We start from the raw sequence: 17,338 nt of genomic DNA, 5'->3' as shown, positions 1-17,338 counted from the left end.
TCTCCCCGTGTCTGCGTGGGTTCTCTCCGGGTTCTCCGGCTTCCTCCCACAGTCCAAAGACATGCTCTGGGGATCAGGTTGATTGGGGACTTTAAATTGCCCGTAGATGTGTGAATGTGAGTGTGAATGGTTGTGTGTCTCTGTGTTGCCCTGCGATTGGCTGGCGACCAATCCAGGATGTACCCTGTCTCTCGCCCGAAGTTGGCTGGGATGGACTCCAGCCCCCCCGTGACCCTGTGTGCAGGATAAGCGGTTTGACAATGGATGGATGGATTAAATGTGTTTGTATTATTCTAGATTAGATGAAAGGAACTTCATTCATTTGCTCAATACAAATTTGTGCTACTTGTACTTTATAAAATCCATTTTCTGCTACCGAATACTTCTACTTGACAAGCTCATTAAATGTGTGGCACCAATTCAGAATTTAAAAAAAAAGTTCATTTTCAATACCAAAACGTTTGAACAAAAGTGGTTAAACTGACGGTTATTGTGACACACCGTCCAAATTAAGGAGAGTTCAAAATAAAGATTGGCCTGACGTGATGTGATACACCAAAGCTCATGTAATCTTCACAATAGAAGCTGAGATTGAGCAGAAAACTGGTGATCGTTGGCACAGGATTCATCCACGTGGGACAAAACAGATGATCGTGGAGGAATAACCGTAAACGAGTCAAACCTGCAGAAATGAAATCAGGCCTTCTGCGAAATACTCTTGCTTTTGATACTGAACTATAAAAAACAAACTTCATCTGTTTAAAGTCAGATCTGTCTGGACTTTTCACATCTTTACCTTCATACACAACTAGAATTATTGCCTCTCTTTGCATCCAAGTCTGCCCGAAAAAGCATCTGTTAATCTTTTTACACCTGTGAAGGAAATCCCTGATATCTCAACTCCTCGTATCCGTTACGGAGATTGGGAGAGACTTGAACTTGACACTTTATTATTATTATTATTATGAACGGGTCATAATCATCTCTCCTCAGGCAAACACTGAAATCCACTGCAGAGTATCAGTGGTATTGGATCAATAGCATTCATGTCATGTGGCTACATTTCCCGACTGAATGAATGTTTCAGACCGAAACAAATCCGAGCGAAACGTCGACAGAGGTTTTCAATTTTTATTGACTTTTTGGACAATTTCTCTTCCAGTGTCATCCATAACCGTTCACTTCAATGGTATTTGCATAATCTTTCATTCAATGCTAGAAGGATAAAAACCAAGGTAGGCTGATACAAGGCGTTCAGTTATCCGCTAGCAAGATAAACCTGAACTCCTGAGGCCAAATTAAAGTCATTACAATAACGGAGGTGAGAGATGAGGTGGTGGGGGGGTCACGGGGTCAGGGGGGGGGATTTCCAATAGCTTTCACATGAACAATTAACAAACCTTTCCCTGTTGGCCATTAAAAATGCACCTGGACATCACCTCTACCTGGTTGCTATCTTTCTAACTGTAAGGCTGATAAAAAAAAGGGGCCATTGCTTTATAGAACAGAATAATCTGCATAGCAACTGGAAGACAAAGGGACTGGACACTGACCCACTACAGAGGATGAGTAACACAGGACACCAGTAGACGGATAGTTGGCACGAGATGGTCTGCTGTTTTAGCCCACAAACACGGTCATATTTAGATTTTTGGATAGTGATTTACTTTTGAATGTCAAAAAAAAAAAAAAGAAAGGAAAAAAAAAAAAGTTCCATTCAACAGTTAGTGTGAGGTTTGATACGTTTGAGCTCTAGGCCATAGTGTTGTAAGAAGTTTAGTTCGGGGCAATATCTCCGAGCATCTGGCAGTTTGAATGGAACGACGGCTGACACCTCTTCCTCCTCCTCTTCCTCCCTTCTCCTCCTCTTCCTCCCTTCTCCTCCCTGTGAAGTTTACCAATTCGTAAGGCTACAAAGGTACGTGCCACGACTCACAGAAGCACAGTCAACAAGCACATGGAAAGACGACGACCACTGCAGTGTGCTTGAGAGCGAAGTGAAGACTCTGCTACATGAGTGAAGCAGACCGGGGGGGAGGGAGGGAGGGGTGGGGGTTTACCTAAACAGCTGGCACCAGCTGCAATTCAATCCCCTTCACCCCAACCTGCGAAGGCAACTAAGAGAAGGGCGGCTAAAGGAACAAACTAAATAAGACTCATGTCTGGATCAGGTACAACAGTTCAAACCACGAAGAAATGTCAGGTTCAATCAACACCTACAAGTCAGCCGTGTACACAATGTATAGATTGAACGTCTTTTTTCTTTTTGCGTTGAGAGAGAGAGAGAGAGAGAGAGAGAGAGCATTATTAAATGCAGATACAAAAGCTCACGAGTCGACTACGGCACCTGAAAGCACTTTGAGACTGATGAATGTGCGAGCGACGGGCGGGAGAAGTACACAGAGAAGGATGACGTTCTCAGAACTCAAGACTCGAAGGGTCAGCGGTCAGTCCGGGTCGATGGCGGGTGAGGGGGATGGGGGGAGGCAACGGAGGGGAAGATTGTGTCCGGTTTTCGATTAGGCCCATCTGGAGCAGCGTGGCTTAGAAGCGCTTCGGCCCCCAGGGAGAGGCCTTGGCCGCCACGGGGGCTCCAAAGCTCGGAAAATCTTCGGAGCTGCTCATGTCCGGGGCCTGAAAGTTCAAGGAGAAATAAGCAAATCGGGGATAAGGGTTGGATTCGAATCTCAAACAATAAAGTTGAAGAAAAATGTGATAAAATGGCTCACCTTCTCATTGCCAGTGGTCCAGGGAGCCTCCCTCACCACGAAGCCTTTCGACGGGCCGCGTTGTTCGTCCATGGCGGACGCACTTCCCCCGTGAGGCCTCTGGTAAGGCATCTTCGACTCGTTCTCCACAACATCTCCCAACTGGCAAAGGCGGCACAACAAAGAGGATCAGTACTCAAGTCTGGAGGGGGGGGGGGCGTCAAACATTACTTGGACGTCATCGTGCAGGGGAAGCTCACATATTCCTCTTCCAGGTTGAGAAGGTGGTCAATGGCTTCATCCACGAGCTCGGGGCGACCGGTGACCGTCACGAGGTTCGGGTCTGCGGATCCACTCTGGGGAAACCTGAGATCAACCTGAAGACAATGGACACGTCTCGTCACAGACTGGCTTTGTGAGGCGAATAATACAACCAAACTCAACGTGAAAAGAAGGAAAACAGAATAAAATGTGGAGCGCGAGAGGCAGAAAAGGCTCATAAATTAGTGGCTTTTCGATGTGATGCTGTATTCCGGCGATGAGGACATTTCCTCTCCTCCTCTCAGCGCCTCACCTTAAACTCGTCCATGATCTTGCGGATGCCCTTCCCGCGGGCTCCGATGATGCGGGCATGGACCCTGCTGTCCAGGGTGATGTCCTCGGAGATCATCTCCTCGAGCTCCCCCACTATGGCCTGGATGGCGTCTCGTGCCGCTATGGCTTTGTGCTCATACCCTGTAATCGTAATCTGATCCTGTGGAGGAAGACGACCGCGGCAAATAAATAAAATAAATACGACATAAATAATGTGAGTGATTTCTAACAATTATTCTCATGAACCAATGGTCAGAACTGGGAACTTGGCACCACCTGCTGTGCTGATGGAGCACATTCACCTGCATTCTTTTTGGATTTGCAATTAAAGGATAACTAGATAGAAAAGCTACCTGGTTTTCATCAGTCTTGTCTGGGAACTGGATGTTAACATCATGCTCAGTGCGGATGGTGGTTATGATGGCGCCCTTGCGTCCGATGATTTTGGGGTGATATTTGGGGTCCACAGTGATGGTCAGCTTGTAGCTCCTGAGTGCCTGTGGAGAGGTCGGTGTAAACGACACTCTGGGTTACACAGACTATACACAATTTTTAAAAAAAGGCTTAAATGTCTCACTGCGAACACAATCCATGCACTCAGAACATTACTGACCCGATCCTCCTGATCGGCCTGCAGCTCTTTGACGCGATCCAAGAGGCCCTCTTTGGCGCGGTCGAGGTGATTGGCCAGGCCGCTGATGGAGATTTTATCAGACTGCTGCTCAGGAGCAGGCACTTGAATATTAACCTGGAGAAAGAAAGCAAAATTATGGTTTGAAGCGAAGCAAGAAGCAAGAAAAATACATTGTGCATACCCGCCTGTAACACACCTCAAATTCATCCATCATCTTTCGAATTCCACTTCCTTTCTGTCCGATGATGTAGCGATGAAGCTCAAAAGGCACTTCCACCTCAATAGTGACAGGAACCAAAGCCTGAGGAAAGGAGACAGTTGGAGGGATGAAGGAAGCATTTGGAGAAATAATCCTAAAAAAAACGAGGAGCTCCATTATGAAAGCCGACCTTCAGTGCTTCCACAGCAGCCTCGCACCGCTCTTTGCGGCCAGATATCACAATCACGTCACACTTTCTGGGCGCGTTGGGATCGACGGGCTCCTTCACGTCTTCATTGGCCTCGCCGTTCACCTGAATGGGTTCCTCTGCAGGAGGTGCAGCCGCCGCCGCCGCAGCTGCTGCTGCAGCTGCAGCTGCTAAAGAATTAGAGAAATTATGATGAGAACATGTGAGACATTTGGGGACCTGATTTCAAAGTCTTCATACGGACCAGGCGTTTTACTTTGCAGGTCCTCGCGCTCCGGGAACTTGATCTGCACATTGTGATCTCTGGTGATCTGCTGGATCCGTGAGCCCTTTGGACCCATGATTGAGCGGTGGAACTTCTGAGTGATCACACACTCAACGGTTACTTGTGCATCCTGGGAAAAAAAAAAAAAAAAGAGAAAGGAAGACAACATCAATTGTTGTGGAAACAGGAGCGGTTCAAACAACATATTTGTATGAAACAAATGCATCTACGAACCAAGTCGTCAACGATCTCCAGCATGCGCTTTTTGGCTGCTTCCACACAGTCTTTGGCTCCTTTCAGGGTGACGCTTTCGCTCTGAGTGCCCGTGCGAGGGAAGCTCACCATCACGCCACCGTACTCATCGGCGAGGTCCCTGAGGACTTGGCCGCGGCGAGCCACAAAGTAGCGGTGGTGCTTCGGGTCAACGATCATATTTTCCTCAACCACGTTGTCCTGAAACCAAAAGAGCGAACAATTTAAATACAGCCGTCGAGAGAGAAGACTAAAAAGGCTTAAACCCGCCATAACCTGGAGCCTCACCAAACTCTTGATGAGCTCCTCCAGCTCCTTCTGGGCGTCCCGCACGGCTTCTTCAGTGCCGACCACGGTGATGAGCTCCTGGTCTTGGTCCTCCGCGGTGGGGAAAATGATGCGGGCCCCGGTGCTGTCGCGGACCTTGCGGATGTTACTGCCACCTTTCCCGATGAGGAACTTGTGGTATTCTGGCTTCGCACGCAGCTCGGCCGTGTGGCTCTTCGTTTGCTGAAGGGAAAAACAAAGTCAGTTAGATGGAGAACTAAACAAATTAGTTTTATTTTTGTTTTGTTGCAGGGTCTGTACAGAAGAGGTTACAAACGTCAAAGTTATAAACTGATGGAAAAATCTTGTCATCCGTTAACTAATTTTGGGTTTTAAATTCACTAAAGAGGATTTCATGTCGAGGGCGAGACGTGCAGCGGGCAAAGCAAAGCATCATCTCCACTGAAAGCTTATTACAAGCTCGCTTTAATTCTGACAGCGCGAAAGGACTCTGGCAGAAGCTCTCAGCAAGTAGCAATGTGTGATCAATGATGCACTGAGAACCTCCCTGAGAGCAGAGCGAAGCTCATCCCTTCACATTTCTACAAACCTTCTCCTCTGCCAAGGCGAGCAGTTGCTGCTTGGCCTTCTCCACCTCCTCGGCGGGGCCTCGGATGGTGACCTTGTCGATCCCTGAGCCCTCGGTGGGGAAGTGGATGTGCACGCCGCCGCACTCCTCCATGATGGAGCGCACAAAGCGGCCCTTGGACCCGATCAGGGAGTTGTGCAGCTTGGAGGGAATGGACACCTCCATCTCGGAGATGTTGGCCTGAGCACGGAGAGACGTCAATTAGGACGCGGCGTACAGATACTAGAAAACATACCACACAGTTAAGAAACGGACCAAAATACTTTTAATTAGTACCAGTATTTGAGGAATGAGAGGAGGCCATTTCCTAAAAAGTATGCTTTCATTTTAATTATAAACCTAGTTCAATATAATGTGAGCTATTCAAGAGGTCACATGAACTAAAGTACAGATAGATTTATTTCTATTTATGCATTTCCACAATTTTTATTTAAAAAAACCCCAACATCTATCTTTTCAAAAATCGGCATCCAGATATTCAGACAGGGTATCGTAAAGAAATCGCTATGTTGTTATGCCAACCACACCAACGAGAGTCAGACACATGGGCCAAAGCCCGGCGGAGATGATTGGCTCTGCTCACCAGCTCCTTCTGAATGGCCAGGATGCGAGTTCGTGCGAGCTCGCAGTTCGCCTTCTTGCCTGTGATGACGATCATCTCGGAGTTGCTGTTCTCAGCAGGCAGGTCTATTTTTGTGCTGGTTTCCTCCCGGATCTGGAATGAGAAAGGACACACATCGCTCAAGCCAAACACGGGACACAAAAGGAGACCCGCCGCGTATCCGCTTTGAAATATACGGCACCTTCTTGATGTTTGATCCTCCTTTTCCAATTATGTTTCTGTGAAACTGCTTGAAGATGGGGACCGAGAGAGAAAAGCTGTTCTCCGTCTGACAAAAAGGAAACCTTAATAGTTATCATAGACGGAAGCCAAAACTGACTGACGGTTAGAATACACGCGTTGAGAGAAAACAATTACCATTTCAGCAACTATCTTCTGCATGAACTTGGAGCATTTTTCAACCTCGTTGCGTGGGCCCCGAAGTTGAACAATGTCACTTTTCTGTGCTGGGTCGGGGAAATTGATGATGACCTGGAAGAAATGCGATCATTGAATCATTATGATACTTTTAACGGGTTAAGTAAAGACAAACCACCACCGGCGTCAACAACTCACCTCTGGGAATTTGTCCCGCACTTCTTTTATCTTCTCCCCCTTTTGGCCAATGATGGCTCTATGAAAACGCTGTTCAATGATCATGTCCTTTGTACGCTCGTTCTCCTGAGAAAGAACAAGACGGCGTATTTTTAACGACGGCACATCAGTATCCGCCGTGCAGCATCCGGCCCGTGAGTCCGGTCCTCACCATGCGTGACGTTAGCTCCAGCAGCTCCTTCTTGGCCTCCTGCACACCCTGGGGATCCCCTTCGATCCGGATCACCGTGCTCTTCTCGTTGTCAGGGGGGATGCGGACAGACACCTTGTGCAGCTCTTTGATGCGGTTGACTAAAGAAAAATCAATCAATATATGGCTTATGATCCCAGCGTACCGACCTGAACATTGTTCTTTGGAAAATGTATTGTTCTTATTATGTTGCACTATGGACGATTGCAAATGCTATTTTTATTCATCAAATACAGTTTGCAGATCATAATTTATTCTCATTCATTCATGAATATGTATTCACATATGCATCTAGTTGACTGTTTTGGCAGCGACAGTACTCACTGTTAACGCCTCCTTTTCCGATCAGGTGTCTGTGGAATTTGGGATCCACGCTGATCTCTGTGAAGTCCATACGGTTTACCTTGGAGGGGAAAGTAGAAGAGCGAAGATGAAAATCACTAGAACGTACAGACCTGCCCACCGTACTTTGCTCTATACGACACCGGCCTTTTACACAAACCACTTTCTGGACAACTTTGCACATAGAGCCTCTTTTTATGGCAAAGACATAGTTCCAGGTTTCACCGTCACTCACCAAATCTGTAACAATGACTTCAATCTGGCCCTGCACCATCTGCACGTCTTTGGTGGGCCCTTCCAGGGTGATCTTATCTTCTCCCTCTGTGAACTCGATGTGCACCTGAAAGCAAAATTCACAAGAGAAGCAAGTAGCAACGTAAATTGAAAAAAAAATAAAATAATGTTATGGTAAAAAAAATGAAGATCATAATTCGACAGACCTTGGGCATTTGTTGGGTAATCTTTGCCAAGTTCTGTCCCTTCTTGCCGATGATAAAACGATGAAGCCAAGAAGGAGCTGAGACCGAGGAAACAGTGTAGCTGTTTGCCTGCAAAAGGAAACATTCACATTCAGGTGGGGTTCTCTTAACCCGTTAACAGAACCCACATTAAAAAAAAACAGGTCCTAGCTCCAGCATCTTGAGTTCCACACCTTGGCGTAAACTTCAGTGAGGGCCTGACCCAGACGGTCCGGCTCCCCGCGAAGGATGACAGTTTCTGAGCTGCTGTCAGATGGTGGGATCTCGACCGAGACGCCAGTTTTCTCCAGGATCTCTTGCAGGGTGTTGCCCTTGGGCCCGATCACATACTTGTGCTGAGACTTCTTCACCTCCACTGCAATGGTAGTGGCGTTCTTCTTCTATGATGAAAAAAAAAACATTTTCAAAGGGTTAATTGGCGCCTTTTCTCATATAAAATTTTTTTTTAAAAAAGGATTGGATCCCAACGTTACCTTTTCTTCATAAACCTTCTTGATCATGGTCACAGCGAGGGCCACCTGCTCCTTCTCCCCAGTGATCACGATCTCCGTCTTGTTCACACTCGGAGGGGGCACATTGACGCGGGCGCCGGTCTCCTGCATCATCTCTCCGACCAGCTTGTTGTAAGCGCCCGTGATGAATGGGTGGTACACCTTGTCAATGTTCACCCGCTCCACAGCACGTTTGTCCTAAAAGTGGGCAAAAAAAAAAAAAAGACTATAGATCCTAAAGCTGCGACATGAGGGGCGTATGTTAAAATGGAGCAGGTTGACACGTTACCTGCTCGGCAGAGATCAACAGGATCTCATGCTTGGCCTTCTCCAGGCCTTCCTTGGTGCCAGAGATCTTGATCTGGTTACTGGGGTCATCGGGTCGTGGGATCTGGATTTTGGTGGCAGTCTTGAGCTCAAGCTCCTGAAGCTTCTCCCCGTTTTTGCCGATGACAAAGCGATGGTGCTCCTTGGGGATGCCTACAGTAGCCGAGGCCTGTTGGGAGGGTCGGGGGGGGGGGAAGGGGGGGTTTAGAACAGACAGTTGGCGCCATTGCACTCCACCATCAATACTGCTACGCTCATCACAGACCTGAGTCTGCAGTCGGGACACAATCTCCTTGCGGGCCTTCATCACGGCGTCCAGCTTTCCAGAAACCATGATGGAGAGACCCTGATCTTTTGCCAAGGAGAGTTCCAGGTGGGCTCCGGTCTTGTGCATGATGTCCACGCAGACCTTCGCTTGGTCTCCTTCGCCGAACTGGTTGAGGTCCTTGTACTTGCGCTCCTCTAGTGGCACATGGAAAACCTGGTCATGGAAAAAGAAAAACGAAACAAGGAATGAGTGTGGATCAGCATGCGTGAGCGGTTTTCTACAGACCAACTTACTGTCGTAACATCTTCAAAAAAAGAAGTTAGGCAATAAAAAAAGAATTTTGAAAATGACACATTAAACTGCTAATAGCTCATTCTGCTCGTTGCTCCAAATCATTTTTATAGCTTGTGACCCCATAAAATGCTCACACTCCAAAAAGCTCAAACAAAAACAGATTTCCGAGTGCTGAGAAAGTATCAGTGAGTACGATTTAACGACAACTAAAAAGTTGAAACTGCGATATCCTAGAAATGAATACAGAACCGTTATCATGCGATAGAGGAACCAGTAACGGGTCAGTGTGCCGTTTTGGCTGCATTCTTTTGCCCTAATGTTTGGTTAAGAGGCCCTTATACAGCAGATATTTTGACACATTAGTGATGTATAACATGAACTCACACTGAGTCACATCCCGTTACAGGGCCCGGGTGTTATGCAGCCTGGCTCACCGTCATGGTGCACTGCTTCCATCTGTAGCTGATGTTATTGCACCTGGTCTTTTCCTGCTAAGTCTAAATGTCTGCAGTGTTTCCCAAAGGTTTATAGCTTATATTTTTAGGGTCCCCCCCCCTACATAATAATAGGGGAAACACTGGGAAGCACAGTGAGCGTTCTTTCTAAAAATAGAAAAAGACCCAAGTTGATTCCTGAATGCCTGCCCCCCCTATTAGATACATCTTGATTTTGGTGAGCTCATAATTCCCAGGATACCTCAGCCCATCCTTAACATCAGAAGAGGTCTAATTAGCCAGATAAGAATCCCTGCGTGTGCACGCAAGTATTAAAACTGCGGTTCCACAAAAACATTCCCGGTCATTTTAGTCGGAGAACTGCTTTTTAAAAGGAACTAAAAACGCTCCATTTAGCCCGTTGTCGCCATTTCTAACATGGTCTAAACTCTCACAAACATGAGTCCAAAGACTGAAAAGGCAAAGTGATACTGGCGCTGCTGGTAGTCACAGGGTAAACTTAAAAAATAAAAAACCCCAACTTGTTTAGGTTTTGTCTCACTGCAACAACCTTTACTGCTGCACAGTGTCTGCTGATGCATGTTTGAACGGATGGTAAATTTAAAATAAAGTGTCTTTCATTGTTCTCTGCTTTGCAACTGCTGTAAAACAATCAGAAAATAACTCTACAATTCTCTTGTTTGTTTTTTAACTCTACCTCTCACCCAATCTTGCTTTTTTTTAAATCACTTGTTTGTTAGTTTTCTGTTGCTTTGACAGATTTTAAATAAAAATACTCAAACTGAAATAATTGTATATAAAATCAATCCCTAAAACAATGAATTGTTTGCAGTGCAGTAGTTTGCGCAGCAAACAGTGTTTGACCAATCGGGGACCGTTGTTACAGCAAAACAGTTTCTGTACTCTCACCCACCCTCTCTCCAACAAAACCAGTAGAAACCCGATCAGTAAACAACAACAGATTCAAACCCTGTGAAGCGTTCTACCTGGGTGATAACAGAAGCCTTGAGAGGTCGGATCTTGGACGTCCAGGCGTTGGTGGTTTCCTGCGTCCCCTCAGGTGAGGCCGCTTTCTCGGGCAGAGGCGGGAAGGCGTCCTTGTAGGTGGGAAGAGCTTCCTCTTCCTCTCCAGCAGCTGCCCCAGCAGCTGGACGCAGACAACAACAACAAAACAATAAACTTATGAACCCACTTGCGGCTCCCAGTTTGCATTCAACAAATAAAGTGCAACCTGAAAAGCATCCACACACACTCACCGCCACCCTTCTCTGGCCGGAGCCCACTGCGGTGCTCATTGAAGCTTTCCTGCGTAAGTACAGCGACTGAGCTCATGGTCAAAATCCCACGTTTACACAGAGTCCGAGTGTGCCACTGCAAGGAGAGTAAGCACCATTATTACATTATAACACAGAATATATATATATATTATAACACAGAATATTTAGCAACAGCTTTTATCTGAACCAGATTTAATACAAGTGATGGGAGGGTCCAAAATGGTTGGAATAATACACTTGTCTAACGAGACCCAGTGTTTTTGTTTTTTAGAAAGTTCAGAAGAAAATCAATCAAACAAGCTTTAAACAGGCCGAATGTGGTTTTCCCTCCTCGTAGTACAAGCTTGTAATTTTATAAATAAGTTAGGACTGACAATTTGGCATCCGTCTCACAACACAGCAACTTGCGTCACATTCAAGGAAACATTTAACACTCATTGTGTTTCCTGCCGGCAAATCTGGGACATATTACCATGTTATCGCTGTGCACACACCAGAATAACCAGTGACTGAAGTAGGATTGGCTCCTTATTCAATTTACATGTTTGACATACCCAGATTGTCACAAAAGCCAGGTGGGGCGTGTTTACAAGTGTCACGTACACAGGTTTAGCATGTTACACAAGCTCATCAGAGGCGGACTTTGAGATTCTCACGTTATCTGATCTACCTTTTTTGAAAAAGGACCACGCTCCTTGTCACGTTAGCATGTCCACGCTGTGATAAAGCAATGGCACCAGGGACGAGGGGGCAGAAAGGGGGAGCATTGGTCTGGGCGGGGCCACAGCAGAGGACGCTTTGTCTCCCTGCAAGAAACCAGTTTGTCTTCTGCGGTGACCTTTGTTGTCATGTGCGATTCCAAGAAGCGTAACGTAGCGAGTAGGCTCCAGGGTTAAGAGGATACTTTCCCCCACTGACCCCTGCGGAGGTCCACGTGGGACACGGTTAAAGGAACTGTGATGTCCCGTCTCTCGGGTCCTTGAACAGGAAAGAAAGCAAGCCAAAAAAGATCATCTCCCCCATGACTGACTCACAGCCCTTATAATTTATGACTTTGATAAAGATGGAAGTGTGGATTTCTTGAGTTTTAGTAATAAGTACTTTTTCTCTGCATAGTTGATGGGGGGGGGATTGAAATAGCTCCTGCTCGATTCTACCTCACTGTCAATAAGGAAACCAAATACATCACCAGGACTCACTGCTCTGTTTTTCTGGCCTGCAGAGAAAGTTAAATCCGAGCCAACCACGAGTAGAGGAATGTGAATTGTTTTACAGTGGATGTTCACCCCCCCGAGCACGTCGAAAACCCATCTGAAAGCACAGACCCCCAGATGGAACCAATAACTTGTTCGTATGAAAGTGTTTTTGTTTTTTTTACATCGCCCATGCAAGCAAAGGAAATGCAGTTAGAGGCTCAACATGGCGGCCCTCGGTTAAGCAGCCCCCCCCCCCACCCGCCACCCACCCCCAAAACACATTTCTGACCTCCCTCTCAGGGGCCTCCTCCTTGTCAGGCTTCATAAACTTAAGGCCGATCTCGGCCCAGCACTCAATAACGTTTGCAAACCAAGTTGCCCAGTCGGCTGTGCGCAGGCCCTCCATAGAAACATCCTGGATGATTTCATTACAGAGCGTTTGAGAAACTTGCAGCCACGGTAATTGAGTTTCGGAGGCAGGCCGTCCGCACCGTGTCGCCATTCGTGTGGCTGGAGAAAGTGCAAAGACAGTCACGATGATCCTGGTGAGCGGTTCGGTGCCACAGCAACACTAAAACAGTCAGTTGCTCATTAGTTGACAGGTTACGGCACATATTTAAACACGATGCGTCAGCATCAGCCAAATAAAGGGACATTTTAAGAGCACTTAATAGTGAAGGAGCATTTTTTCCCCCCCCAATTTCATGACATTGAATTATTAAATGTTTTTCGCTGCCCAGAATAGGCCACGGGGGTATTAAATTACATTCGCTTCGTATATCCAGAAATGACACATTTTAAAATCTGGAGCGTGAGCCACCCTCTGTCCCGGGACCGTCACATGGTGCCAGACTCCTCCAAACGGGGAGAGAAGAAAAAAAACCATAGGGGAGGGACACAAGTGCAATAGATGTCATGTGTACAGAATGAACATCCTGGCAGACTCGTTACACACCAAATATTGACAGACTGAACAGAAAACCGTCCCTTTTGTTGCCTGCTTTAAAGTGGAAGTACGAAGCGCGATGTATTTGATTACTTTCTGAATTGAAAGTTTGATGGACAATGTGGGACTATCCAAGTTCTTCTTTTTCACATCGTTGTCATGTTTCTCTGCTGGCTCAAGAGACGCAGCGGGTTGTTCATGCCAAGAAGTCGAGCACAGGGCCTGGTGGACTACTCTGAATCCCCATTCATTTCATATACTGACATAAGTGTCAGTGGGGAAACGCTGTACATCCAAAGTGCTGAAGCTTTCACGCCACAGTCCTAATTATACTTCATTACCACCGGCAGGATTTCAAGCTGTGGTGGAGGTGGGCAGAATCCCATTTCGGGTAAACTAGACGCCGTGCTGCAGATTTCTGAGGATGGAAGCAGTGACAACGACTTACGATGCGAATAGTTTTAACAACTTACCAGCTAAATGGTCAGTTACCAGATAATCCGTCCTGTAAAGATGCAATTTGCGTCAGCCTGCCAGCTTTTGCCTGGAAAATGAATAAATAAATGAATGAATAAGGTGTATTAACACAACAAGGAAGGCATTTAGTTTCAGGCGCAGACTGGCAACTACACGGTTATTACGTTTACACACAAAAATATATGTATGATCAACAGTAATTATTGCATATCATGTCACATTAATAACTACAAAAAAAGGTAAGTTGGTTAGAAATCTGATACTCGTTAAATGGAAACAATTAAATAGCAAAGACCGTCGGTGTCACTCGGAGTAGTAAAGTAATTGGTTGATCATTTCAAAGTGGTGTTTTAAGACAAAAAAAATGTTTGCCAATCTGTCAAAATAAGAAATGAAAAAGCATTTCTTGATGCAAAGATGAATATTACTGAACTCAAGTAAAGATCACTCAACAATTTGATATTACATTATTAATGGCAATTAATAAGGCTGCTGTGGGTGAACCAGGTAGATACTCTGCTCTCTTGTTTAAGAACCACAATTAAAAAAGGTTTTTACAAGGGGAAAAGTATACATTTACACAAATGTACACGTTTATTCTACTGGTCTGCCTGAGGCGAAACCAACATCTGTCCTCCCTGAAGTGTTCACAGGCCGCCATGCATGTCAAGGGGAAAGAACCCTTTTTTTTTAAGGGTTTACGTGTACTTTTAGTGAGGACACTTAGTGTGGCCTAGTGGTGTTAGCACAGGCAACAAAACACGGCCTGTCCCCCTCCCCAAAACCAGTGAAACAACACACGCCGCTGCTGGCGATTGGGTCCCAGCAGCGGCCAGTAAACACAGACAGCGGCTCAAAGTGACACGTGTGAATTACAGCGACGCTCGCTTTTTTGTCTTCGCCGGCGGTCACGTTAAAAACACGTTTCGTCGATTGAAAGTGATGACAAATAATAAAATTTAAAAAAACACACACACGAGCGAGGAGCTCAAACTCACACAGAAGCGACCCACTAACGCGGTTTGAGACATTAGTGATCTGATCTACGAGGACGCGAATGTGCCGCCAGGCTCGTCGCGTTGACGTGGGCTGCAGGACGGACGGACGCCCGCGAGCCCGTATCATGTTATACACACGCACAAATCCCGGATTACGGCTTTAAGTAGCCGGTTAGTCCCAATGCTAGCTAACACCAGATCTGATTAACTAGCTGGCTGACAGTTGCCATCGACACATCACAGCCAATGCTAGCTACCGTCGCGTCGGGCTAACGTCCGAGAGAGAAAAAAACCCCGTCAAAAACGTGCTAAAGTCGAGACAAACTAGCGCGAATTCAACTGGCGGGGACGCGGGCACCGCGTCGGGTGTTTAGCGAACGTGCGAGGCTCAGAAGTGAGGCGGCGCGTCCAGTAGAAAAGCCCCCCGTAGCGCGGATTACTGGCTAGCTCAACCCCCCACCCCCCCGAGCTAACGCTAGCTAGCGAACTTGCTAAAAACTTTGACTGTGACACGTAGCCGCTGGGCTACATGTAGCACGGCTCACTCCAACACAACTTCGAGCCACGCCGCAGACACACAACGGCGTTAAGCCAGCGGCGGATTGAACGCGTGAACCGTGTAATAACCCCCCACACACACACGCGTGGGTTGTGTCTTTTCTGCACTGTAGCACGCGCTAACACGGCGGTAGAAAAGAAAAAAAAAGTACAAGTTGGAAGTGTAGCATTAGCCGGCGAGCTCGCGTTAGCCTACGGTTTGTTCTACTAGCCGGCTAAGTCCACGTAGGCATACAGCTGAGCAGGGGAGAGCTGACACGGAGTCAGGCCAGAACACACTGTGCCGCTAACAAACTCCCACCCCGACCAGTGCCACCAATGCCACCAGTGCCGTGGACACCAACGGGGTGAGGGGGGGGGGAGGAAACGCGTAGCGTCAACGCGGCGGCATTCGGCGGGCGACCGGGAGTACTTACTTATTTTATGTTCTCGTCTGCCCTAAAGGTGCAGGAGCTGAGATGAAATTCCACTGGCGAGAAGGTGGGATTGAAGGCTGGCGGATATATACCAGTGCCGCCCACCAATCACATCCTCCAACGTCACGTCAAAGAGTCCGATTACAAATCATTTATTTTCATATCCAACAGTTGTAGATCTGTTGAACCGCTCGAGCATTTTGTTTACATGGCGCAGTGTGTCGTAAGATTAAAAAAAAAAGCGCGTTTTTCGTCGTGTTGGCCTGTTTGACCGGAGCTGGATCACAGATGCGTTACAATCTACAGGACAGTGTTGATGTACAAAAAAACAGAGACCAGATGAGGTGTCAAACTCAGTCTTTATTTATTATTAATAGCATATTTCAACATTGGATCATTTCTCAATGTCTTTTCAGACTTTAATGAGATCAGATAAAGGATGAGCCCATGTCCTCCTCCTCCTCCTCCTCCACCTTTAAGGTTATTAAGCAGGCTCCCAGTGTTGTTACCGTGAGTTGTGACACAGCAATATGCACATGCCAAACGATCCCACAGTTTCCTTATCGAGGACAACGTAGGCCTGTGCAGAAACACTGCCACAGGTTCCCAGAGGCTGCATCCTCAGCTGCTTCTTTATGGATACACTACAGCACAAAGTAACACAGCCAGTGGACTGCTAAACACGCGTACACAAATAAATGCCCCTTACTTTCGAGCTCAAAACATGCAATTATGGATACAAGTCACGGATGGATTGGTGAGCGGCCCTTCACCTGCTTAATGTTACTCAAAGAGACACGTAACAAGCAGGTAGGACATTGAAATGCTCAAAAAGACCCACAATAACTGCAACGAGACACAAAAAAAGACCAAAAAAACCTCTAAAGAGTGACGCAGGGACACAAAGAAACTGTAAAGAGACTCAAAAAGTGGTGACATTCACACACAAAAAGTATTTAGGCAGGTGCAAATTCCAAATGTCATTTAAAATTTAAAATTCAGTTTAAGTGAAGTTAAATCTATTTTCTGAAATCATGTTTAGGCTCTTATAGGCTCTCTGGTACATTTAGATGCGCTGCAGTGTACATCGGCAGGTGATGAGAGCCACGAGAAAACGTTGAAATCTCCTGCAGAAATCTATTATGGTACTAGAGATTGCAAAAATGTTTTACCAAGTAAAGAAAGAACCTTATAGCTCACTTTCATTCATGTTTTTTACAAGAAGATTTATAGATTTGTTATATAGCCTTATTCTACTAACCCATAGCATTAGCATTTTATTTTATTACTTGTGCACTGTTGTCTTGTTGTCTATTGTGATACTGTCTGCTGTCACGCACCAACCGCCAAGTCAAATTCCTTGTATTTATGGCATATTTTGGCAATAAATGTTTCCTGATTCCTGATTCAGAGTAAGGATACAAACAGGGTGAACCGGTGAGTAATGACGATCCATAAAAACAATCACCAACATACTCTATCATCACTTTGGGGTAAAAATGTTTTGGAGATAAACAACTTTGTGTTTGCTTTATCTATCGTATATAATGTATTTGAGTGATATTATCCATTATAACATTATAGTGGATATATGCCCATTATATGTGAGTCTGTGGACTTAGTGGAGGACTA

The 17,338-nt window shown here is 46.2% G+C and overlaps 1 protein-coding gene across 6 annotated transcripts; it reads right to left on the bottom strand.

The window, feature by feature from the left end:
* Positions 1-1,117: 1,117 nt before the first annotated feature.
* hdlbpa (high density lipoprotein binding protein a) lies at positions 1,118-16,018 on the bottom strand. Of its 6 annotated transcripts, none has more exons than XM_040183506.2 (28): positions 15,707-16,018; positions 13,731-13,801; positions 11,095-11,209; positions 10,825-10,985; positions 9,087-9,302; positions 8,784-8,990; positions 8,477-8,692; positions 8,177-8,383; positions 7,965-8,072; positions 7,760-7,864; positions 7,507-7,585; positions 7,144-7,283; positions 6,954-7,058; positions 6,756-6,869; positions 6,580-6,666; positions 6,360-6,491; positions 5,738-5,956; positions 5,149-5,370; positions 4,843-5,061; positions 4,588-4,738; positions 4,326-4,513; positions 4,133-4,237; positions 3,916-4,050; positions 3,656-3,799; positions 3,283-3,462; positions 2,969-3,085; positions 2,730-2,870; positions 1,118-2,634 (listed from the first exon to the last, which is right to left on the bottom strand). In XM_040183506.2, the coding sequence occupies exons 3-28, from the start codon at positions 11,168-11,170 to the stop codon at positions 2,545-2,547; spliced, it is 3,864 nt and encodes a 1,287-aa protein (XP_040039440.2). In that variant the 5' UTR covers positions 11,171-11,209; positions 13,731-13,801; positions 15,707-16,018; the 3' UTR covers positions 1,118-2,544. The 6 variants fall into 6 exon arrangements, with proteins under 6 accessions (XP_040039440.2, XP_077963997.1, XP_040039444.2 ...); XM_078107871.1 differs by having other exon boundaries at positions 4,326-4,510; positions 15,707-15,931; XM_040183510.2 differs by having other exon boundaries at positions 4,600-4,738; positions 15,707-15,931.
* Positions 16,019-17,338: the final 1,320 nt, after the last annotated feature.

Source organism: Gasterosteus aculeatus, chromosome 8, assembly GCF_964276395.1.
Source record: "Gasterosteus aculeatus chromosome 8, fGasAcu3.hap1.1, whole genome shotgun sequence".
NCBI classification, from domain to species: domain Eukaryota; kingdom Metazoa; phylum Chordata; class Actinopteri; order Perciformes; family Gasterosteidae; genus Gasterosteus; species Gasterosteus aculeatus.
The sequence above is the reverse complement of the archived record's forward strand: the minus strand, read 5'-3'. Positions and strand labels throughout refer to the sequence as shown.